Source organism: Serinus canaria, chromosome 9 (assembly GCF_022539315.1).
Source record: "Serinus canaria isolate serCan28SL12 chromosome 9, serCan2020, whole genome shotgun sequence".
NCBI classification, from domain to species: domain Eukaryota; kingdom Metazoa; phylum Chordata; class Aves; order Passeriformes; family Fringillidae; genus Serinus; species Serinus canaria.
Window position 1 is genome coordinate 7,971,176 of NC_066323.1, and position 24,758 is coordinate 7,995,933.

General features: G+C 42.5%; 2 protein-coding genes and 3 non-coding genes across 5 annotated transcripts; 1 reads left to right on the plus strand and 4 right to left on the minus strand.

Annotated features, from left to right (window-relative positions):
- The first annotated feature begins 3,926 nt into the window (after nucleotides 1-3,926).
- Nucleotides 3,927-15,581, plus strand: RFC4 (replication factor C subunit 4). The gene is made up of 10 exons (XM_009089069.4): nucleotides 3,927-4,189; nucleotides 4,763-4,841; nucleotides 9,195-9,274; nucleotides 9,873-9,992; nucleotides 10,872-11,015; nucleotides 11,309-11,429; nucleotides 11,864-11,989; nucleotides 13,560-13,640; nucleotides 14,514-14,630; nucleotides 15,369-15,581. The coding sequence occupies exons 1-10, from the start codon at nucleotides 4,065-4,067 to the stop codon at nucleotides 15,462-15,464; spliced, it is 1,089 nt and encodes a 362-aa protein (XP_009087317.1). The 5' UTR covers nucleotides 3,927-4,064; the 3' UTR covers nucleotides 15,465-15,581.
- Nucleotides 15,582-16,421: 840 nt separating this feature from the next.
- On the minus strand, nucleotides 16,422-23,408 carry EIF4A2 (eukaryotic translation initiation factor 4A2). Its single transcript, XM_009089072.4, has 11 exons — nucleotides 23,253-23,408; nucleotides 22,339-22,384; nucleotides 22,114-22,246; nucleotides 21,718-21,857; nucleotides 20,443-20,611; nucleotides 20,154-20,263; nucleotides 19,888-20,031; nucleotides 19,360-19,497; nucleotides 18,985-19,074; nucleotides 18,666-18,745; nucleotides 16,422-17,235 (listed from the first exon to the last, which is right to left on the minus strand). The coding sequence occupies exons 1-11, from the start codon at nucleotides 23,279-23,281 to the stop codon at nucleotides 17,091-17,093; spliced, it is 1,224 nt and encodes a 407-aa protein (XP_009087320.1). The 5' UTR covers nucleotides 23,282-23,408; the 3' UTR covers nucleotides 16,422-17,090.
- LOC115484009 (small nucleolar RNA SNORA63) lies at nucleotides 19,151-19,278 on the minus strand. Its single transcript, XR_003944766.1, has one exon. It is a non-coding gene; the product is annotated as a small nucleolar RNA SNORA63 (small nucleolar RNA).
- Nucleotides 19,660-19,840, minus strand: LOC115484003 (small nucleolar RNA SNORA81). Its single transcript, XR_003944760.1, has one exon. It is a non-coding gene; the product is annotated as a small nucleolar RNA SNORA81 (small nucleolar RNA).
- On the minus strand, nucleotides 21,933-22,003 carry LOC115484005 (small nucleolar RNA SNORD2). Its single transcript, XR_003944762.1, has one exon. It is a non-coding gene; the product is annotated as a small nucleolar RNA SNORD2 (small nucleolar RNA).
- Nucleotides 23,409-24,758: the final 1,350 nt, after the last annotated feature.

Genomic DNA, 24,758 nt, shown 5'->3' on the forward strand with positions numbered 1-24,758 from the left:
CTCAGGAAAGAGTACATGAAACAGGACACTTAAAGAGATTATCCCTCTCCAGTATTTCCCTGTCAGATTGCAGTGATCTATGGTTCAGGGACTTTCTGAACCTAAGTCTGCATATGACTGATAATATTTAATACTCTATTTATTCAGGAATCTGTCTAGATATTTTTTTTAATCTACTTATAATTTTGATTGTCATAAAGCTTGATAGTAATAAGACTTGCAATTTAAATATACATTGTGTGGAAAAAACTACTTCTTTTGATTTTAAATCTGAAGCAATTCCTGCACCTTGAGAAAGAATGTACTGCAAATAGGAAAGTACTTTCCTATTTGCAGTATCCACCTTAGTCATGACTTTTTATGCAGTGATGATAACCCACAGTTACCTAAGCTGAGCTGAAACAAATGCTCTCCTAGTTATTATATCTGGGGGGGGGGGGGGGGTGTGAAAGAAGCCCATTGATACCTTTTTGCCATGTTGCTTTGAACCTTCTCTTGTTTATGCAGCTTTGACAGTGAAAACCTCCAGTGCCAGTCTGCTCTGTGTTGCTTACATAATTCTGGCAGACGTCTTCCAATGCTAAGAGTTAGGAGATAAATGTTTGCTGTTAAATAATTAGAAAAATCCATAAGTCTATTTTTATTGCATTCATTTCTTTCAACTCTTTCCTCTTTTAAAACAAAGCCTGGATTTTAGACAAAGCTGTTGAACAGAAGTGATTCTGTAACTTTTAGGCCCAGCTTACTTTTATGAACTCTAAGTAGTTTATTTTAAGGAAGTCACTTGTCCACTTTCAGCATAAAAATCCCTGCGCTTATCTCCTAGGAAGCTTTCATGTCAACTGTCTGGAGGTCTAGATTGATGGAGGCATGGGGAGGTCTCCAGGGCAGCAGGCAGAGTAACTTTTAAAGACAAATGTCCTCCCCCTAATCAATTCTCCTGCCCTGCTACTGTCACTAGCTCCTGACACATTGGTTTTCTGTCAGATGAGCTCTTGCACCCTCATTCTGTGGCTGTACATCTGCAAATGGCTCACATAAGACTGGTGTCCTGGTTTCAGCTGGGATAGATTTGGCTTTCTTCTTAAAAGCTGGTACAATGCTGTGTTTTGGATTCAGTGTGAGAATAATGGGAAACTGATGCTTTGGTTGTCGCCAAGTGATGCTCATCCAAAGTCAATGACTTTACAGTCCCATGGCTAATGAGGAGGGGCACAAAAATCTGGGAGGGAGCATGGCTGGAACAGCTGACCTGAACTGGCCAAAGGGATATTCCATGCCACAGAATGTCTTGCCCAGTGTATAAACAGTGGGGAGTGATCACTGCTCAGGGATGGGCTGGGCACCAGTCAGTTTTGTGTGAATCACTTATCTGGGGTTTTATTTCTCACTCCCTCCTTTACATTACAATTATTATTGCTATTTTTCTTGTTATATTCAATATTATTATTATATTTTACTTTGCTTCAATTATTAAACTGTTCTTACATCAACCCACAAGTTTTACTTTTTTTTCTGATTCTCCTCCCCATCCCATCAGAAGGACAGAAGTATGTGAGGACTGCATGGATTTAGTAACTGGCTGAGGTTAAACCACAGCAACTAGGAAGGGTCTCCATTTAGGTCAGCTCAAGGAGCACTGACATGGCTGGTGTAAAAAACAATCTTTCCATGGAAAATGCCAGACAGAAGCAAATGAGAGGACATGGTAACAGAGTTGGATCGGCTGGATCTTAAGATGATGATTGAATGCACCAGAATAGAGGAAGTACAATTTTCAGTCCTAATATACATGAGGGAGAGGGAGACACTTGGGCTTCATTATTCCTTTCTGGAATTTTAAACTTTTCTTAAGGTAATGAAACTAAAAGTTGTTTTATGAAGTTCAGGTAATGTAGCAGAAGGTAAATTCCAGTGCTGAATTGAATCTCAGGCTCATCCAGAGATGACAAAATGAGAAATGCAAGGTAATTTGAGGTGGCCCCATTAAGGAGAGTGGATTGAATAGACCAACAAATAGAACAAAGCTTCAAAAAGACAGTAAAGCTTTATACAGTTGCAGAAAGAAACTGATTTCAGAAATCATTTGCTACTTCCAAGTTACCATGACTTGGAAGTAGCAAATATAATCACAGTAGGAAAAAAAAATTCATAGCATTTTCATCTAGAACAAAACAACTTCAGTAATTATATGTGTGGGCATTTCTTGCTAAGACTACAATATGGATTTCATTCTTCAGTAGAAGAATGCCAGATGAAAGGAAACAACTTATTTAAAATTGCCCAGACACGAATTACAGGTTTGACTCACTGACAGATTTATGTATTTTCAGCCTACATTTTTTCCTACATCTCTTTTTCCAAAGGCTGTTCTTCTGTTGCCATAGAGACAATTTCCAGTCTCTTTTCACTTCCACAGGGTCTATTCTGAGGGATCACTACTGCAGCTTCTGAGGCCACTCTGTCTGTGTCTCGTGCCAAGAGTAGCCAAGAGAAAACCGTAAAGCAAAACATCTGCAGCCACACAATATGAGATAAACAGGGCCAGGAGATCAGCTCTTTTAAAAAGGCCTTTATTAAAGACAGCTCTGGGTGGGGAACCCAAGGGGTTCCACACCACAGCTGCTCCCACTGGATGATGCTGAGGAGGAGGAGTGCAGCTTTGTTTCTCGGCAGAGCTGGGGCTTCCATCCTCACAAAAGTCCTTAGGAAGACAACGTTGGCTCACAGCTTACGGGTGTCATCCAAGCTGGGTGCTATTTAAATTATGGTGACAGGACGGAATCCGTGTGTGGTCAATGGTGGGTGATTTTGTGTGGTTCTGCTGGGTTAAAATCAGTTTATCTGTTGGTTTGTTGTTTTTGAGAGGGTTCATATAGTACCAAAAACCTCTCATTAAATTCAGCCTGGGTGCAAGTCTTTCTGGGAGCAGGGGAAGTGGCTCCTGACAGAAAGGGGTACAGCTCCGGGGTAAGACGGAAAGGGGTACATATACAGAGCATGATGGAAAGGGATACAAATACAGGGTAAGACGGAAAGGGGTAGCTTCAAGGTTTAACAACAATTTAAATAACACAACTTGTTCTAACAACTTGCTCTAACAGTATTACCTTGTGAACTCGTTCACAACACAATACAATTCTGCCGGTAGCAGAAATACTTCCATTTTTTTACCCACGAAGCTTGTGTGTAATTGGAAGGATAAGCTGCAGCCACCCAGCACACAGAAATGTGGGCGTTCATCACGACTGCCACATCTACCAGGATGTTTTCTCGTCATTTAAAGGGATCTGTCACATCAATCACACTCCAGAATTTACTTTCTCCCTGGCTAAGCTGTGATGGGTGTCATTAGAAATAATGGGAAGACACAAAGGATTGACTTTTGCTTCACTCCATCACCAATATCCCAGAGCCTGCACACCTGGGGGAGCTGTTCGCGCGGCAGCAGCGAGGGCCGGAGCAGGTTTGAGCACCGACGCCCATGAAGGAAATGTCTGTCCCAGGACAGGACCTGCCCGGCCTCGGGCTCTCCTGGGTTTCATTTCACTTCACTCGGGGACGCTTCCAGCGAACCCGGAAGCACCTCAGCCATCAAGGGAAGGGAGCAGGCCCTGTCTCAGGACCGCAGAAGGTCCCATTGCACAGAGAGGTCCCTCCCCCGCTTGCTCTTGTGCAGCGCTTATTCTTTTGCGGGGGGGGTCTTTTTGTTCTTCATTTCAAGCTCGGGGGCCTTTGTGGGGAGGCGCATTCGTGAGGCGGCGCGCGCGGCCGACCTGAGGCTCCTCCTGCTCCGCGACCTCCGCGCGCGCTGCCCCCCCCCACCCCCGCCCCTTCAAGTACAGGAGCGCGCGCAGAGTGACGTCAGTGCCCTCTCCCCGCCCGGCGGCGCCGTCGCACTCTGTGATTGGCTGTTGGCGGGCGGAAGCGGCACCGCCCCCGTGCGCGGGACGGGTTGGCGGGAAGGGCCGGCAGGGCCTGAGGGGTCTGTGGCTGACGGGACCGTGAGGGCCCCGGCATAGCTCGGCACAGCTCGGCACAGCCCGGCATAGCCCGGCACAGCCATGCAGGCCTTTCTCAAGGGCCCGGCCTCTATCAGCACCAAGCCCGTCGCTGCCAAGGAAAAGAACGCGGCCGGGAGCAGCGGGGAGGGCAAGAGGACCAAACCCATCCCCTGGGTGGAGAAATAGTAAGGGATGCTCTGGGGCAGTGGGGGCTGGCCATGAGGGGGGAGGTTGGCTCTAGAGGGTGTTGAGAGGTAGTTGGTCCATAGCAAAAGGGGATCGCAGGTGCGGGTGTCTCCACTAGGGAGAACAGCTTAACTTTCCCTGTTCTGGGGGAACTCCAGGGCTGGGAGGTGCTGTAAGTGCCCTTTGTGGCTGATACTGAGCAGGAAGTCTTGGCCATGCCAAGCTGTGCTGTTTCATCCCTGTGTTTTAGTGCATGAATGCATTTAATGCTTTGGTTTTTTGAGAAGCCTTTATCACAAAGTGGTAAAATGTTGCAGTTCTGCTTTTAAAAACATCTCAGAAAGGTGTTTACAACAGAAAAAGACAAACAGCTTCCTGATGAATTAGATCACTTCACTAATAGAGACCAGAGACATTAGACTTCCTGTTGTGATTTTGATTTCAACTACAAAATTCACTGTAATTCTTCAGTACCTAATGTAATCGGAATGGAAATGTTGTTTTTTCTCAATTTCAGCTTTCCTATGAAACTTTGTTAGCTAAAACATTTTATTTAATGTCTTTTTATTTAGTCGTCCCAAAAATGTGGATGAAGTCGCCTTCCAGGATGAAGTTGTAGCTGTGCTGAAGAAGTCCCTGGAAGGTGCTGATGTGAGTGTAATGACAACATCTACCTAATCAGCATTTTTAAACAGGCACTTGTGTCAGTGGTAACAAAAATTTCTCTTTTCCCACTCAGCAATGATTGTTTTTACAGTAGTACTTCATGAGCAGGCTAAGTGACTTCCTCGTGGTATATCCTGTGTGGTATCCTGTTGTCATATATGTGTAAAGCTTCTTATATTCCCAGTCCTCTGAATGCTGTAGAATTGTAAGTTCCATGATGCAGTTTAGAATTTTTCTAGAGAAGCTCAAATAGTAAACTTGTTAATGATTTTAAACGTGGAAAAGCTTTTGTTGTCTCCACACTGCTACTCCACTAGTACTTGTGACATTCATGTTTGAGTCAAGATGAGAAAATTTTTCTTCCATAGACAAGTCTGAATTACCATTTTTAGTGATCTGTCAGTGCTTCTGTGAAACTGCTAAACCCTAAAAATGTTGGTTGATGAGAGAAATTTAATTTATAAGTGCCAGATCTACTGCTTGGATAGTGATTCCCAAACTTTTTTGGGTTAAAGTTTCCAAGTCTCTTTGGTTTTAAAAAGGTAAATATAGCAGTTGCAGTGTTGCCTTGTGTGTCCTAAGAGAGTAGATAAGCAGAGCATTTGTAGTTGCATTTGTTTACTCTTGCATTTGCTTTTGTGTAAAAATGTATTAAATATTTGGTATGTTTGATGGTTATTTCTTCCAAAGGCAGCTGATGTGGAGGTGAAGGGGCTGAAGGGAGAAATAAAGTACATAGCCAAGAGATGGCTCTGCTTTTTTCCAAATCTAAACAATTCCTTCTTTTGTACATACTGAGACTTTTTTTCCTCCTCACCCAGGACAATCCCACTTGTGCTTCAAAAGCTGTCTGTTTTAATGGGCTGCAGTTTTGGTTTGTTCTGCAGTGGTATGAGTCTGTTTATCTCTGAAAATAATAATTTATTCAAAGCTTGCAAAACAGACGTACCTTATTTGTCTGAGCATATGAAGCCAAAATCAAACAGGTACAACACAACTGCAAAAGATTTGTGCTTCTTTCTTTGGCTCCTTTCTCCACGTTCACTTTGCTTTGAGAATGCTCCTGTAATGTGACCTTGTCAGGTAATGTTGTACCTCAGAAATCTGTATTTCAACAGCAATGCTGCTGGTTTACAGTATTTATAGAGTTGAGGTAATTAGGAAGGAACTGTTAACAGCAAAGGAGAAATGAGCTGCTGCCACCTATTCTGTCTGGACATATCAGTTGTCTAACATTGCTTAGGTGATGGGTTGGGAAGTTCTATTTTCAGCAAGAGTTATTTAAAACCCTACAGCTTGTGGATCAGCAGTGTTTCTTGGATTCTGAGCCTAGTGCACTTGTGTTGACTTTTGGCCTCCTGAGAAAAGGCAAATTATAATTCCTCTTTATGGTTAGAGGCTCTGTATTTTGCCATAGCTACCCAAACTCATCAAGGCATTTGAGAACAAAATCATGCAAGTTCTTTAAAATATTTGGGTTTTTTTTTTTAAATTTAGTCATTTTTATTAGTTTCTTGAAGGGACTCATTCTGTCAAACAGACAAAAGTATAATTGAACTCTGAGGTGGCTTGTACTTACTTCAGTATGTACTCATTACTGCAGAGGTTATTACTGAGTTTGGTGATCTGGTGAGATCAAAGAAACATCTGTGACAATGCTGTAGGTTTGAGTAATGTGCTTTATTTAAACCATAGTGTTGGAAATGGACAGTCAGTCCTCTGTCAATTGGCCTATATTTGTGGGCCTTGATTTGGGAGCTGCTAAATGGAGCAGGACTTGTAACTCCCTGTAACTAATACAGGATTTGTAACTCTCTATAGCCAATATACCTCCATCTGCAAGAGCACACATCATCCTGTTATAAACTGGGGATAGCAGAGTCCCAGGGGGTTTGAACTGGAGAAATTGATTTCTGTCTGCCAGGAGTGTTGATTTCTTGTTGTTTTTTGGCAAAGAAACTGACAACGGTCATGGTATTCTTTAGTTTTCATTTGCTTCATGATACCTTAATAACTAAAAAGAGAGTGTAGGATTATAATTGCAATTTATATCTTCACTTGTACTGAAACTTCTGGAAAAGCATCTGAGGTTTGCTCTGTATGAGGTAGCTTTCCCATGAGCAGAGTGATGCCTGCAGGTATCATCCTTACTCCTGGCAAGCGAGGAAAAAAGGATAACCAGATCAGGTTGCAGTTTATTTAAAAATACTGCCACAGTTACATAAAGGATTAGGTTGTGCTTGTGAAAAGTGGTGTAAATACTTCAGTGAGAAACCAGCATAAATGAGGCTGAAACAGAAACAGTGATAAAGTTGTGGTGTAATGGAATTAGGAAACATTCTAATTAAATCCTTTTACCTGCTTGTGCTTTTTTTGAGGACAGTAGTGTGTGAATTACCACAGAGACATGAAATTATGAATGTCCTCACAAACATCTACCTTTGCAATGTGCCAACCTAGCACAGAGATTGGTGAATTTTCAGCTGTCATTCAGTACACTTTTGATCTCTCTGTCTGTCACAAAAGAAGGGGATAATACTATTGTGGTATCTAAACTTGAAAAGGTGTTTGTTAGTAGGGGATGCTGTTTGCTTATTAGTAATTAGAGAAACTAGCAGAAAGAACAGGCAAAACTTGAAATTTGTTTATTTACTAGAAGTTGATTGAAAATTGAAATTCTTCTATCTCTACTTGTAGGTGCATACACAGTTAAGTCTGTGCACTGTGTCTTACCTTAGTTGTTAAAACAGGATGTTTGTTACCAAACTGATTGTCTCTGTTTCATTTTCAGATTATGGGTTGTGTACTCCTGTATATTGTCTGCTCTTTGAATGATTTTGGTTTTGCTGTTCCCATTCTGTCTGCATTCCATGCTATATTCAGCATAGAATTCTCTAATCTAATTTTAGTTGACTCTTTAAAAATAGAATGCTTATCAAGGGCTAGAAATCTAGTCAGACTGAGAGGTTTGGTTGGAGGGAACTTTTGGATTCTTGTTGTAAGAATGTAGAAGTGGAACATCCCCTATTGTCAAAGACAACAGTTTTAAAGTGATAATTTATAAAATTGATTGCTTGAAATAGTAATATAGAAAACTATCACTCCTGTGTCAGCTGGAAAGCTTCTTGATTTCAGCTAAAATTCAGTCATGGCTTGTACAGATTTTGTTTATGCCAGCTTTTTTCTTTGTGTTGCTCAAATGTATTTATGAAGATCAGTCATATTCCCTCTCAGCTTTTGTTTTGCAGAGCTAACTAAATCAAACTCTTCAAAAAGTCACTTCTCATAAAATAGGCTTTTTACTCCTTTAATCACTTTTCTCAGTTTGGATTCATTATCCTTGTCTAAGGATGACTTGAACTGTTTGCAGCTCATTACCTGTTAGTATTAATAATTTGCATCTGCATTAAAAGTGCACAATTCAGACCACCATGTTACACAGGCTTATACTGCTCCTCTGACAGACAAAATAAAATCAGCTTATGTTTCATTCCATCTAATGAATTTCAGATATTTCCCAGGTACTTTTTTATGTTCTCAAACTGAGAGATATTTTTGCTTTGTGCTGCTAAATGTCATCCTAAAATTATTGCTGCAGCCTTTGCTGTGCTGCTCTGATCTTCCTGTGTCAGCATATCTCCTTAATGCAGTTGTATTTTTCATGCTGAAGTCATCAATTAAATTATTTTAAAGATCAATTAACCTAATTTCTTTAAGAAATGCCAGTGGTCTCCTTTGAAAACGGCTTGGATGGGTGCAGGAATTTGCCAGGGCGGTGCAGTGCAGGGAGTGGGCGGCGCTGTCCCCGCGGTTGCCGTAGGGCTGTGTCAGCACTGTCTCGCTGCAGCCCGGCGCTCCCGGGCTGCCCGTGCTCGCTGCGGTGCACTTGGTGGCAGCACAGAATCCTCAGCGTGGCTGGACAAAGCAGGCTGGGGAGCTGAGAAAGCAAAGGATGGTTTCGTCTGCACTGCTGGTATTGCCCAGGCTGTTTAAGGCCAATCTTGGATAAATTTGGGTGTCACTACAATCAGAATAATAGGCTGTGTAGGCTCTAGGGGTCTCAGACATGCCCTGAAGTGTATATATAAAAATAAATCTAGATTGGAATATCAGTTTGAATCGAACATGGGGTGGTGCCGCCAAATAACACTTGTTCATACTGAACTATAAACAGCAACTGTTTGTCCTCCTTTAGAGACCAAAAGAGAAAGACTGACCATTATTTACTATGAGGAATAGACAGTTTTTGTTCTATTGGGGGCTCAGATTGTCAGTAGTTCTTCTTGTTAGTGGGTTTTTTTATTTCCTTTTCTTACAAATGATGCCTTGCTGTTTCAGCTTCCCAATCTGTTGTTCTATGGCCCACCTGGAACTGGAAAGACTTCCACTATTTTAGCAGCTGCTAGAGAACTGTTTGGGTAAGCTAGAATCAAATTGCTTCAGCGTAATCAACTGTCACATGTCTCCTAATCATGTGATGAAGTGCCTCTACTTTAGTAGGAGGAAGACAGCTCCACATAATGAGTCCATCTTAATTCCCAGGATTTAAAATCCAGTGTATTAATTGTTGGTTTGTTTTTTTAAATGGAGTATAGTACTGCAGGTGAATACTGAATGTCTTACACTGTCTGGATCTTTCATTCTGGTAGTACTGCCAGTGACTGCATTGTGGCATTTTACTTGTTATTTCACATTGCTCATGGGCTGTAAGTAATAAGGCATTTAACCTAGTGCTCTGAACAGATGAAGCCAACTTTTTTTTTTCTTCCTGGTTAACTGATATAATTTTATACTTCATTGTTTTCAGTAGCCCGGGAAGAGATTCTAAAAATTTCTAATGGAAATTCATACTTCACATTTTATGATCTCAACTTAAGTGTCTTTTAACAATGTTATTTAGTAATGCTGATAAAAATAATCCCTGCCATTCAAAACAGCCAGAAGGGTTATTGTTATATTTTATACCATATCATTACAAGGGTTAGCAGCTAACATGTTGCAATAAAAATTTTGCAGGCCTGATTTATTCCGGCAGAGAGTCCTTGAGCTGAATGCTTCTGATGAGCGTGGGATACAAGTGATTCGGGAAAAGGTGAAGGCTTTTGCTCAGCTAACGGCATCTGGAAGCCGTTCAGAGTAAGTGCTGCATCAAACCCCTCCTGCTTAGGACAAAGCATGTGGTTGTTTTTGTTTCTAATAGAAATGATGGGTCAGCACTGCCCAGAAGTTGGCAAAACACAGTGCTTTGGCTGAGCTTTTCCTTCATGGAATTTCACACTGGGGGTTTGAATACCCAGGAGGATTTTTACTGTTGCTGTTATCATTGGAGGCAGACAGCAAAAACTCCACAAAGTCAAGACTTCTGGGTTTGAGCACATGTTGTTGCCTTTGCAGAGGTTGTCTGACTACCATAGAAAAATTTCTTTGGGTAAATTGTGCCAGAAGTTACTTCCCTAGTCCTTCTAATCTGCAGGAATTTCTACAACATGGGTGTTGGTTTCTAAAAGGATTCTGCTGTTAGGTGATGGGAAGCTCAGTGCAGGTCAAGCCATGTGTATGGACTATGGAAAGAGGAAACTGCATGCCAAGACAGCCTGACTGATTCCAGTACATTATTGTGTACTGGAATCAGTACACAATAATGTGTACTAGCTGTGTCTGTTGAGTATTCTCGGGAGTTTAGGGTATCAGGAAGCCTGTAAGAAGAAGGGCTACATAAGGTGTTAAAAGAAGCATCTTACAGTAAGAGTATGTATTTTAGAGGACTTTTGCAGTATTCAAGTGTTGGTCTTTTTATGGTAATTCAGTCCCTGCCTTTATTACAAATATTAGTCTTCAATCTAAAAATCATTTTAAAAAGATTGAACCTCTGAATCTGTTCTATTTTTCAAGGATACATGCTTAAGTAAAATATTACTTGCTATTTGCTGTGATTTTTCTGTGTATATTTTTCTTTTTTTTTTTCCTGTGTCTGTACATTTCATGTCTGCTGAATAACAAATTTCTAATTTTCAGTGGTAAAATGTGTCCTCCTTTTAAAATTGTGATCCTGGATGAAGCAGACTCTATGACTTCAGCAGCCCAGGCAGCCTTAAGACGCACAATGGAAAAAGAATCTAAAACAACACGTTTCTGTCTTATTTGTAACTACATCAGCAGGTATACCTGGAATTTGTTGCTTATTTGGATTTGCTGTCTCCTCTGTAGTCTCTTTTTTATTTTTTCACTGTTTAAAAGTTGAAATCTAATTTTCATAGTTTTCAGTTAATAGAGGTGTCACTGTATGCATACAATCCTGAAACAATACTTAAATTTCACTTTTAATTTTTACAATGTTGCAGTTTTAGAGTTATTTAAACCTTAAGGTATTTTAAACCTTTTCTGCCTTTGTTAGCTTTGTCTGTGAGAACTTGACTCATGCATTCTTTACCCCTGTCCTTCCTTTCTTTCAGAATAATTGAACCTTTAACATCTCGATGCTCCAAATTCCGCTTCAAGCCTTTGTCTGACAGTATCCAACAGCAGAGGCTGTTGGATGTTTCTGAGAAGGAACATGTGAAAATCAGTAATGAGGTAACTTTGTGGTTGCCATGTAATTTTACTGCTTAATCCAGTGCATAATTGCATAGCCAAGGCAGCATACTTTTCCAGGCTGCTCAATTGTATGAAATAAAATATATAAACTCATTTATTCTCCTTCCATAGATGAGATGAATTTTAAGTTGTCCTAAAAGCAGAGAAATATCCACCAGAGAAAACTGAAGCCAAACTGTGGTGATTTTTTTTTTCTCTGCTGAGTGTACTGGCAGAGAACTGTGCTTCTTTCTCAAACTGTCAGCACACATTTGTGTTAGTAGAGAGGTTGTTTTGTAACTTGTGTATTGTGCTTGGCTCAGGCAATCTGCTTTATGCACTACTTGGTGTTTTAAAGTAACTGCTGAAAAAGTGTATTAGATTTTAATTAACAGTGAACACTTAACTTAGCATTTTCTGACATTATTTTTCAGGCAGTATCATACCTGGTTAGGGTGTCAGAAGGGGACTTAAGAAAAGCAATTACTTTTCTTCAAAGTGCCACTCGCCTAATGGGTGGGAAGGAGATCACAGAGAAGATAATCACTGAAATCGCTGGGGTAAGCTATGCCTTACAGTTTTTCCTGGAATTACTCTGAGAAGCATTTTTCTTACATCTATCTGCCATTGCTCAAAGTTTGGTTAAAAAATGATTTTATACTCACTAGTATTGCAGCATGGTAGTGATGCACTGCCTGCCAGAATTTTAAAGACTGCCTGATTCTGTATACTTATTACATAGCAGGTTTCTAGCAACTTCTTCTGTAAATCATTGAAAACTGTAAAACAGTCTTGTAATTTAAACTGAAGATGAAATAATCTGTCCATAAATGCAAAATGTGGGTTTTTTTTGTGGGAGAGTAGATTAGAACATTTTTTGGTGCTTTTCTGTATATGTGTGTGTAGAAGTATAGATCATCGTAATATTGGTTTGGAAGCTCCACAGGGAAATGACTTTCAGTAGCAGCTCATTTTCAGTTTAATGTTCACAGTGACAGTGACAAGGATCTGTGGGGATCCTGCTTTTTAATGAAACAGCAGTGTTTTTTTTCTAGAATGACATGGGTAATACTGACAGGCACAGGAGAAACCTGAGAGAAAATGCATTTAATAACACTTGTGTGAAGGTGTTCCTATAGCAACAAAACACCCCTGAAGAAGGCGAAGTGAGATTAGGAGCTGAGGAGCTGAAAAATAGATGGGCTTTAATGATAGACACATTTCCCCTGAAGGTGCAGCCATCATAGCTCATTGTAGGGGTTGGGAGGTTCTGACTTTGATGAAACCACAGGCAATTGCTGCTGTACAGAGTTTACAGAACAATTTTAAACAATTTTACAGTAAAGTCACTGTTCACTTTTGTGTATCTGTAAACCAGTTAGTATCTGAATAGATATCAGACATCTGAAACCTTGCAGAAATTGACTGTAATGATAAGAAAGAGAAGCATGACATTCCATTATTGAATGAATAATGCTCATTTAAAGCAAGGGAATCCAACTTTACATCTTCATAAAAACTTCTTGGTCATTCACAACTTCCATGACCCTGGAGTGACCTTATTACAAAAGCTTCATAAAGAAGCTTTGAAACCAAACTGTCCAGGCACTCAACTGACAGAAGTGACAATGAGTGAAGGGGGAAAGGGGCAGCTCTTCTCTGCACAGAGTGACATAATGGCATCTGTCAATTTTTTTCCTTCTGATTTATTGTCTGGTCTCCTTGTGTTGGGCATTTTTTTGATGCCATTCGTTTGTCACTGGAAATACAAACTATTTGCTGTGTTGTTTAGGTGTAGAATGGTACAGAAAGCATTGGCTGATCTAACTGTTGAAGAATGTCCTCCTCTTAGTCAGTGTCCTGAATAAGCAGTTGGATTTAGGAAGGTGACTTTGACAGTCTACTGTCACGTTATGGTTTTTGTTTTAATATCACCAGTAAAGGACAAATATCACAGCCTAGTTTTCACTTTTAAAATTTATTTAGTCTGTCACACATGCTTGCTAGAAGTGTAGAGGAATGAAATCCTGAAATGCCTTCTGCCATGAACAGTTTGTTTGTTACTGTAAGCATCAACACCAATTTTAAGTTTACAAAGCTGAAATTAAGAAATGTCACTTCTTGTTACAGGTAATCCCTAAAGAAACAATTGATGAACTGCTATTGGGCTGCCAGAGTGGTTCCTTTGAGAAACTTGAAACACTGGCAAAGGTAGAGTTCTTTTAGTGCTTAGCCTGGATATTTCTCTCAGTCAAGGCCCTGTGAATTCTTTGTTCCCAGGCTATTGAGGAACATTTGGCCTCAGTCAGTTTGGATGCACATTTGGGAAGTGTCTTTTATCAGTCAGGACTCCCAGTCTTTCCCTTCTGAGGAAGAGCTGTCAAAGTTGCAAATAAATTTCCCTACCAATGTGACTCAGGCCTTCTCCTCGGTTAAACTGATGTAGATCTGTTCAGCTCAACAGAAAAATAAGGTTGCACCAATGATGTTTCTGTTTTCATTAAGTTCTCTCTCCTTAAATGGCTTCGCTGGCCATTATTCTCAATACTTGACATTTTTGTAACTGGGCACTATTTTTTTTTTTAAGCTGTCTTTAGTTGCCATGGGTTTTATTTTATTAAAAAAGCTTTGGTCTCACAGATCTCTCAATTCCTGAGACTAGCAGATGAATAAATTCTAAGTAGGTGGCCCTTTAAAATGTGAAGACTGTGGAACTGCCATCTGATGCTGTGGATGCCAAGCACTTCTAAATTTAGAATAGGATTGGACAGGTTCAGTGGAGGTTGTTAAATGTTTTAAATGTCTCATAAGATTTCTGAGATGTATATTGTCAGAAGCTGGAAGAACATTTGGACAGAACTGCTGCTCTGTGCCTGCCTTGCTCGTGCAGCCTGTCACTGTCAGGCTGGGTGCAGGGCAGGGCTGTGCACAGGCTACTGAATTGTCCTCTACAATGTACAAGTTCCATACTAAATTGCAGTGCAGTCTCTCAGTGCAGTTCAGACAGAATTTTTCAATATTATCTTTCCAGTTTGCAGTGTTTCTGCTGCTGAATTACTTCCATTTTCCTTTCTCCCTGTGCAGAATCTCATCAATGAGGGGTTTGCTGTTGCTCAGCTTGTAAACCAGCTGCATGACACCATTGTGGAGAGTGAAGATTACAGCGACAAACAGAAATCTGCCATAGTTGAGAAACTTGCAGTAAGTCTAGCTTGAGTTAAAAAAAGCAAAACACATTAATCTCTACAGCTTGGTTTTTGTTTGCAGTTTCTTCCAAGAAGTACATGGTGATTTTTTTTTTGTTCTGGATGTTTCTTGGTAGCATGTAAACTTCTGTCCTGAGAAATTTCATGAGAAGGAATTGAAATCTAGTTAAGTGAATTATTGTCCATATAATGTTTAGTGGACTTGATCAAGAGGTTTGTGGGTTTGGTTGTTTTGGGGTTTTTTAATATAATGTAGAAGGGAAAATTAAGATGAGAATAAGTCAGCACTTAAAAACAACTTAGGAGCTGCAAAATGCAAGTTTTTGTTCTGGTGAATAAAATACACCTTTCCAAAAAAGAGAATATACATTAACGTGCCCCATTTCTGATGAAGAAGGCAAGCCAGCTGTGGTGGAGGTTTTGCCGAAGTGACTGCAGCCAGGCACATGGTGTGGATGCCCAGCAGTGATGCTCCTGGCAGGGGCTTGCAGGGCCAGTGCCACACCCCTTTGTGTGTGTGGAGCTTTCATGTGGGGGCCTCTAGGAGATGAGATGGTGGCTGGAGAGCTCATAGTTCCCAGTCCAGCTGGAGGGGGATGTGATGTGGCTGCTGGAGAAATCTGTGCTAATTAAGAGAAGAGCTGGCAAACTTGTTCTCCACTGTACCCCAAGACATAGCTGCATTGAGCATGGCCATTTTTAGAGGGTTTTCCCTTCTCTGTTCCCTCTTCAGGAAGTGGACAAATGCCTGGCAGATGGTGCTGATGAATTCTTGCAGCTGATGAGTCTCTGTGCCCTTATGATGCAGCAGCTCACACAGAACATCTGACTCCTCCAGCAGTCCTTTGTTCCAGGGTTGGCTGTGGCTCTCAGAGCAGGGACCTGTGTACTTTTGTACTGGTGGTTTTTTGCAATAAAAGGACTGCACTGCAGTTGGAAAACCTGAGGCTGGAATATTTCATTCAATTTTTTTACACTGGGTAAAGAGCACAGGGGTCTCTAATGCTCCTACTGTGCAGTTCAGTGTTAGGCACTTACACATGGAAACAAATTATCAGAAGTGAGCATATCCATACTAAAGTCTTCATCAGCTGCAAGGAGACACAAGGATTAGTCCTTGTAGCCTATATTTGCTTAGCAGAATGATCACATCCCTATAGAACACAGCTTCAGGCTGAACACAGCCCGCACCTCCACCATCTTGTTTCTGATCCTTTGGGGTTAAACATAGCAAAAATCACTACTAGCAAACGCATTGCAACTTTAATTCCATTCAAGCTCACCAAGAAAAAAAGTTCAGCAACGGGTAGGTCATGTTCTGAAGGTGTCACTTAGGATTTCCTGTCATCTCACACTATTCTTTCTCACAAGCCGTTTTAAAGTTGGGACCTGGATGAGCATCTTTGGGACATTCTTTTCGAGGTGTTGTTTTAACCACCAGCCTGTCCTTCCTGAATGGCTTGGGAAAAAAAATACCCTTGGACAAGCATTAAGCATAAATGATGCAGTGCAGAGCTTTTTCATCAAGCCAGCACCAATTATTAAGTAAGCCATTTTCTACTCAGATGAAAGGGTGTTTCAGTTTTAAGGACACAGGTACAGCACCCCCAAGCCCCAATGGCATGTGAGGCTCATCTGCTCTAGACTCCAGAACCACCCCTGCAATTAATGACAAAGTATGGGAGCTGTGGGCACAAAGCTGCAGCACTTGCTACCCTCAGCTCCCACCTTGAGACAGTGCAGGTCACCGTCACCCTCCCACCACCCAAGAAGCAACTATTTACGATTAAAGTGAATATAGAAGTATTTTATTGAACATTCAAACTTCATTAAGACATGTGCAATATGGCAAATTTTACTGGGTTTAACCCTAACTAAGACAATAGTATGATTGCTTGCTTGCTGGGGCTTAGCAACAGGGTCCAGATCACACTTACCACTAATTAAATACTTTATTGAATAAATACATATGAAACAAAAATGCATTTTAATGCTCTTATAAAAGTTTAGAGATTTTGAAAGGCCTTTCCAATTTAATCTGAGGTGTAAGTACATACAATAAAGGAAGGTAGGCTAGTTTAACATAATTGGCTGACTTTATACAGCACTTATATCTTTTAGTCCATAAGTAAATTATTAAATGATAAAGAACATCTAATACAACCACTTCTATTGAACTAGGAAATAAATTTCTAATAAAGAAAAAATTTACAGACCCCATGACTTTCCACCCAACCCCAACAGTCTAACCCCTAAAGTGGACAAAGCCAATGGCCTTCCCCACAAGAGCTCACGACAGAAAGTCGCTTCTCTTATCAAAAATCTGTATTTCTGATCCGTAATGAGCATTGAGACAAGATTCAATATATCCCCAAAGAAAGAAGCACAATGCACGTTGTGAATCGCCTATTCAGCAACAGCGAGCACTGGATTCACAACCACCTCATCCCGGGGATTAAATGAGATCAGCCACATTCATCGGCATCTCCTCCACTGTAGTATTGTAGAAAGTCTCAATGTCTCGCAGGATCCTCTTGTCCTCTTCAGTGACAAAATTGATAGCCACACCTTTTCTGCCAAAACGGCCACCCCGGCCAATTCTGCACAAAAAGAAAACACATTTACATTTAAGTTAACCTCATCCATCTGCTTTACATGTCCACAAGATCCATTCTTGATCTGCCACTGGCCAGTCTATGCTGCCTTAAGAGGGCCAGCTGTCACCCAAGTCACAGCTGGTCAGGAAAACCAGCAGCTGGTGCCAGCAGCACAGCAGGTCCATTCCGTGGCAGACAGCAGGGTTACTCTTTGGTTACTCTTTGGCTGCAAAGTAAGATCTTCATTTAATGCTTGGTGCTGTGTTCTGAAGTCCTGGTCAGACTCTCCCCTCTGTTTTACTATGCACCCACCCCTCATGCATTCACTCCCAAGCACAGAGCACACGGCTGTTGTTTAACAAGTGGACTGTTAACAAGTTAATCCAGTAACACGGAACAGCACACTACATTTCAGAATCTCAATTCAACCTGTTTCCAGTGGGAAAACTTAGGATTTGTTTGTTTCCTTTAGAGAGTAAAATCCAAGCTTAATATTTGTCTTTAAGCCCACATCAGTCACTGACACATTAGGGCATGTGGTTTAGTTACTCCCACCGTGAGCTCCACCTTCCTACAGACCGCACAATAGAGCACGCTGCCAGCAGGAGCTAAGTACACAGAAAGGGCTCACAGAACTTAGGGGATAATCACGACAAAATAAATAAATAAATACCAACTCGCTCTTTATTCAAACTGTGCCGCTTACGAATCCACGTCCTAAATTACGTCAACGTCGTTTCTGAGCACCATCTTGTGTCATCAACTGCTGCTATCGACTCCTGTATTTTTTTACATCAAGTAACAAAGCACAGTTTACTTAATTTAGGGACAGTCACTAGAAGCAGTTAACTAAACCTAGGGAGACAAACTGGAATTGCTACCAGAAGACACACCAAAGAGAAGAATCCCGCTAAGGAGCCACCAGCAGCAAATATAGCACACACAACATGGACACAGCTGAACCTCCACAAGCAAAGACAGCCCTTACAAGCTAGAAAGAAGGTCTGTCTTGTCACTGAGCAGCAACAATTCCAGATGAGCCAAAACCCTGACCAAGCTGACCCTGCTGTCAAAATACTGCAGCACTGTCACACTTGTATGTCACAGCCTACATGAGAAGAGGCAAATCAGTTGCTGGCATTTTCCCCACAACTATAAGGTTCATCATTAAACCTGTTACATATCTAAGTTTTCCCACTGCTTCAAGTGTTCAAAAGTTCTGTTCCTTCTTTGTTTTAGAACCACTGCTGTGCAAGGCAGGGCTTTTTTACAGCCAATCGAGAAGTGGTTGCATTCCCTGCTAGCTCTGAGAAGTTTATGCATGGATACTAACACCTCTGGTTTGGTGAGGTTTTGATCTACAGGTGAGGAGGGTGTGTGCCAATGCCCATCCAGCACAGCACAGGGACTGACAGGGGGCAGAGCCAACTGACCTGTGAATGTAATTCTCACGATTGGTCGGCAGGTCGTAATTGATAACCAGGGACACTTGCTGCACATCAATGCCACGAGCCTGCAAAGCAACATCAAGTCTTTAATGCAAGTTAGAGGCTATTTTCAAATTTATCTTTTTCAGGCTTTTGTCAACCACATCATTAGTTATGAACTACAACTGTGTAGTCCATAGTGGAGCATGGTCTTTGCTGTTCCAAAAAGCTCCCAGTAGTTCAGGTTACAAAAACCATCACTTAATTATGAAGCTTTTGGGACAAGGCTGTAACAGGAACATGTTCAATGAAAGACAGTACTCACCAGCAAGTCAGTAGTGATCAGGACACGGCTGGACCCTGACCTAAACTCTCTCATGATAACATCCCGTTCCTTCTGGTCCATGTCACCATGCTGGAGTTAAAACAAAAAGCTGCAATTAGTACAGTTCCAATGCTCCAAACCACAATATTCTTTGAAGAACAAAGGCATGTATGAATCCCAGCGTCCCTACCTGCTGTGGGAACGAAGCAGGTAGGGATAGAAAGGAAACATTTTACTTTAAGCAGGGGGAACGATAATACAGCACTGCACAGCTATATTATAACTTTCCTGCTTCTCACTCGTATCCCCTCCTCACCATTCCTTCTCCCGTAAATACACAGCATTTCAGAAGTGATTTGAAGTAGCAATTCTTACCAGAGCTGAGACTGTGAAGTCCCTAGCATGCATTTTCTCCGTAAGCCAGTCTACTTTTCTCCTTGTATTCAGGAAAATAACAGCCTGGGTAATGGTCAGTGTCTCATACAAATCACAGAGAGTATCCAGCTTCCATTCCTGCACAGGACAAAGATCATCAGGAAACACATCATGACACAGCTCAGTACATAACAGGAACTTGAAACAAGGAACAGAACTCCAATACAACAATCAATAAAGCCTGCTTTGGCACACAACTACATTCAGTATAACCTGGAAACTATGACAAGTTTTTGCATCAATTGTTGCACCAAATCTTCAGACACAGGACACTGGACATTAAGAAAGAGGTCCACCCTAGTCCTTTTCGATCTAGTGCATAGTTTTTCTTCTTCTTGCATTTACTCTACTAGCATTATTGCAGAAACTAAAGCTCAGCCTTGGTTTCCGCAATTTTAGCACAGTGCTTTAACAAGAAGGTAAGAGAACCTAACTCTTCCTGTCAGAGCAAGTATAAAGAGTACCAACCTCTCTCTCAACATTAATGTAGAACTGCTTGATACCCTCCAGAGTCAGTTCTTCCTTCTTCACCAAAATACGGATGGGATCTCTCATGAACTTTTTGGTCACTTCCAACACATCCATTGGCATTGTAGCTGACAGCAACACAACCTAAAATACATTACTCTGTGTTAGCGCATACCCCATACTACTATTTTTATTTGTGCAATTCAGTTCTTAGCCACACCGTAATCAAATCTGCATGCATCACTTTACCATGCAGAAGTTTTTACCTGGATGTTTGTGCTTAGTTTTTGAAAGATCTCATAAATTTGATCCTTAAATCCACGGCTCAACATTTCATCAGCTTCATCCAGAACAAACATTTTGATCCATTTTGGTGCTATTGGAAAAAGAAGCATCTCATGAAGTTTCAGAAATACACAATCCTTCAATACCATGCTTTTGTACTAAGCTTTCCAGCACAACTCTCTACAGTGACAACAAATACACTAAAGCTTAGTGGGAACGAGGCTTTCATTGGAAATTTATCAGCAAGTGCACAATGAGGTTCATACTTACAAAGATAGCGCCTGTTCAACATATCAAACACACGCCCTGGAGTTCCCACCACGATGTGTGGAGCCTCAGCCTGGAGTTTCTGCATTTCATTGCGCACATTTGTGCCACCAATACAAGCGTGGCATGTTGCTCCCATGTAGTCTCCAAGGGCCAGGATTACCTTCTGAATCTAAAATAGAACCTTCCATTAGTAGCTCATAGGACAATAAAGCTTAAACCATTATCACTGGCTTCTGTGGACCCTGAAGCCAAGACACCAAACAAGGACTATGGAACTCAGAGATACTAAAAAGACTGCCCAACTTCACAGAGCTTAAGAAGGCAGAGGAACAGCTAAGTTACATTTTTGTTTTTACTGGCTGAACTTGCAGATTGAGTGACTGCCATGAGACAATTAAGCTGAGAGCAGGGCCAGGAAAAGTGAGCTCAAGCTCTAAAGCTTTCAGGCTGCATGTTAAGCACTTGAACACTCTAGTAATCTCTCTCCATGGCAGCACTACAAGCTAGATTTCAGAACAAACCTCACCTTAACAGCTTTAGATCAGAACAAAGGCTTAACATTCAGTTAAAAGGCCCTTATTTAATTATGTTTTCTGTCTGATTTAGTATGTTGAACTTGACCTTGAAAAATTGTAACATAGCACTGGCATTTCAGTATAGTCTAGTTGAAGGTAACAGTAGGTTTTCTACTTTAGAGTTGGTTCAGCATTGTACTTTTAGACCCCTCATTACTGATAAATATTCAAGTGTTCTTGAAGTGATTACCACACCCACTTAGTATAACAGAATACCAAGCCTTGAAGGTGAAAGACATGCAATTATATTGTCAGGAAAACATACAAAGAAACAAAACCATGAAAGTAACCAAATGTGCACTGCAGTTTTCATGTTGCACAACTGCATTAAAGTTTAAATAGCATCCAAACAAGTTTTTTTGTTTCCACTCAGAACACTGTGCTTTAGTAATTAATTGTGTTTTTCGGCTGAAGATGCTCCCTCCAACTTTACACACAGCACAGCAGCTGCCTCCTGCACCCCTGCCCCAGCACACCCTCCATGTTTATCAACTCAGCTCTTCAAGGAGGCAGAGGACTTGCGGGACAGAAGCCAGTTTGTATCCCCCATTATTTGACACAAAAAGGGTTCTGAATGGATATTTATTAGTGCCCCTGAAGAAGTCTGGTAAAGATGTCTCACAGTTGTGAAACCTGAAACCTATGCAACACACAAAGTTTTTTGTTTTTGTTTTTTTTTTTTAAACTACACTATCAATACCTGTTGAGCCAGTTCTCTGGTAGGGGCCAATACTAGTGCCTGGGACTCCTTGAGATCAATCTCCAACTGCTGCAGGATGGAAATAGCAAATGTGGCTGTCTTGCCAGTACCTGACTGAGCTTGAGCAATCACATCATACCCTAAAAAAAGTAGGATACACATTTACTGCTCCCACACGGGTCAATCGTGTTAGTTTTACTTAATCCCCTTGAAGTAAGTGATCAGTACTAAAGAGGTCTCTCCATTTCAGGTCAGTCCCGAAAGATGGTGTACCATCATATCACTTGTTCAATGAAGATTGATATTAGTTATTACTGCACACTAATGAAATAACATATGCACTTCACAATGCTTTCCTAATTATCCGATGTTGGTATTAATGAATCTACTGCATACCTTTGATGCATGGAATAATAGCTCTCTGCTGAATAGCTGAAGGCTTCTCAAAACCATACGCATAAATGCCCCTTAGAAGGGATTCTTTTAAATTCATATCATCGAAATTGTCAACAATCTCATTCCAATTGCTCTGTAATAAAGAAAGAAAAAAAAATATATATATAAATCCAATACCCCTGTCCACCAGCGAATAAATTCTCAGGTCAGTCCGTAAATGCTCACCTCGATGACACCATCGGGCTCCATTCCCTCTGGGCCGCCATGGTCTCTGCCATGAAAGAGAACACGTTGTTAGCACAGGAGCCGCCACCACGCAGAAGCGAGCAGACTCGTCGGCTAAGACAGCGGCGGGACCCGTGACAGATCATTCCAGCTGGTGCTCTGAGGTTCTGCCAATGGACAAACTCCTATCCCTGCTCCCCAGTGTCCCGGGCGCCACTGAAACTGGTGCCCAGCTCCCGGGGCCGGGGCCGACGCCGCGGCCATCGCCGCACCGAGCGCGCGCTCCCGCGGCAGCGCGGGGGGGGGGGGGGGCGCGGGCAGGCGCGCTCCCGGCGCTGCAGCGGATCCCCCCGCCCCGCCCCGCCGGGGAACTCTCGCGAGAGCTCCACCCCTGGGATTGCGCAAACCAGGCGCTGCGGGCGGACGGCGCCGGGCGATCGCCCGGGGGGGGCCTCCCCCTCCCCCCGCAAAAAAATATAATGGTCTCGCCTTCAGCGCGGCCCAAAAACCCGGGGCGAACCAACGGCGCGAGGGAGAACAGAACGACAAGGAAAAAAAATAATCCACAGAAAGGCATTTAAATATTAAAACTACAACACAGCTGTATGCGAATTAATATCGAAAAAATCCTTACTAGGGCTGACTGGACTGCTAAGAAAGCCAGTAACGAAAATCGAGCCCCGAGGACTAGAGCTAAACCGTTGCTGAACCGCGAGCAAGCGGAGAGCAGGGACAGAAACGTCTAGAACGGGAGGGGCCAGGGCGCAGGGCTGATTGAGCACAGCTTCCCTGCCTCCCCCAGGGCGCTCCGGCTCCCACCCCTCCACCTCTTTTGACTTCTCCTCTCTCCCTGGCCGCCCCCGCATAACACACGAAGCCCCCCAATGTGGAAAGAGCCTAGGCCCCCGCCATACCTGCTATAATCCGCGGAGCCCCCTGACATGTTCCGATCACCAGCTCTGTCCTCAACTGAAAAGGCAAGCCTTCCGCGGCGCCCGCCTTATATACCCGTCCTACTGCCGGACTCGTTGCGCTCTGCTCTGCGCATGGATATACACCTTATACCACGCGCAAAAAAGCAAGAATCCCTCCAGTTTAAGCCCTGTATCCCAAGAGATTCCCGTCACGCGACTTTTTCAGTTAATCCGAAGGTTGTGTATGAACCTCTGGGGTTTAGGAGGCTACGTGGAACATAGAACTACTTTTTTTTTTCGGCTCGCGGAAGGATATTGCACCATTGAGTGCGTCACAGCGCCCCACTCCTTCCTCCCTCTGCCTCCCCTTCCCCCCCGCGCGCACGGGGTTTCCCGTCCGGTCCCTGCTGCAGCGCCGGGTGGGAGGGGGAATGGCGGCGCTGGCTTACCCCGGCTGAGGGGACACCGAGCGGCCCTGCGGCAGCGGCTGAGGCGGCATAGCGGCCCCTTTTCGTGGCCGAGTTTTCCCCACTGTGTTGGTTGTTTTTAAAGCCCGGGAGTTGGGGGGTAACAGGAGAGGGAAAGAGCCTTTTTCGGGCGAGGGCCGGCGGTCGCCCATCCGCCCGATCCACACACAGAAATGGCTCCCGCCTCCTCCTCCTCCCTGGCAGGCGGAACACACCCCAAGCTCTCCCCCTGCGTTCCCGGAGCCGGGGCAGCGTTAGTCCTGAGGGGGCAGCGCTGGGAGCTCATGGAGAGGCCGTGAGGCGAGGGGGGCAGATGGAGGCGCCTCTGAGGGCTCTTCGGCCCGGGCTCACACCCAGTGCAGGCCGGCGGGCCCGTGACTGGATTCCGCAAACTTGTCTCGAGGCGCTGAGGGTGGATCATTCCTGAAGGGAATGCAGGAGTATTTGTAGGAGACAGGTTAGGTGGTCCTCGGCGTGCTGCCGAAAGCACGGTGCCGTGATGTGCTGCAGATCGCAGTACACGGAAAAAACTGGCAAGAATAATTTAAAGGTTAGTGCAGTCCGAAATAAAGCACGAAGAACTGTTACTGTGCAAACCGATTGCATGATCTGCTTTCTACTGTGGCAGAAAAAAAATCAATCATTTTAATGTTCGTATCAGGTTTCACAATAATCTAATCAATTAATCACTATTTCTTATGGTGGCAAGTAATATCAATTATAAGCCATAATTTTGTGCAGCCTTTGTATGGTTTATGTGTATCACTTTGCAATCTGTTTCCATAGTGATTATATATGAAGAAATGGAGGCAGTGCTTGAAAAACTCAACCCTTTACTTGTCTATAATATTGTAAATTGTCTAGAACCATCTAGAATATCCATAAAGTGAATGTCTCAAAGACTGTATATACCTTAAATCTTCCTATGATAGCATCTGCAGGGGCAATATTATTTGTAGAAATAGTACAACCTACCACTATCCCAGCAAAATCATATAAATGCAGCTCCACTATTAGCCTATCCTAATGCTCTCAAGTT

Excerpts from the sequence above, each read along its gene's own strand:
- RFC4 (XM_009089069.4), top strand. The coding sequence starts at position 4,065 with ATGCAGGCCTTTCTCAAGGGCCCGGCCTCTATCAGCACCAAGCCCGTC. Across the intron at positions 4,842-9,194 it reads AGTCCCTGGAAGGTGCTGAT|CTTCCCAATCTGTTGTTCTA; the intron begins GTGAGTGTAATG and ends TTGCTGTTTCAG. Across the intron at positions 11,990-13,559 it reads TAATCACTGAAATCGCTGGG|GTAATCCCTAAAGAAACAAT; the intron begins GTAAGCTATGCC and ends TTCTTGTTACAG.
- EIF4A2 (XM_009089072.4), bottom strand. The coding sequence starts at position 23,281 with ATGTCAGGGGGCTCCGCGGATTATAGCAG. Across the intron at positions 22,385-23,252 it reads GGCTCCGCGGATTATAGCAG|AGACCATGGCGGCCCAGAGG; the intron begins GTATGGCGGGGG and ends CTTTCATGGCAG. Across the intron at positions 18,746-18,984 it reads TGATCACTACTGACTTGCTG|GCTCGTGGCATTGATGTGCA; the intron begins GTGAGTACTGTC and ends GTTGCTTTGCAG.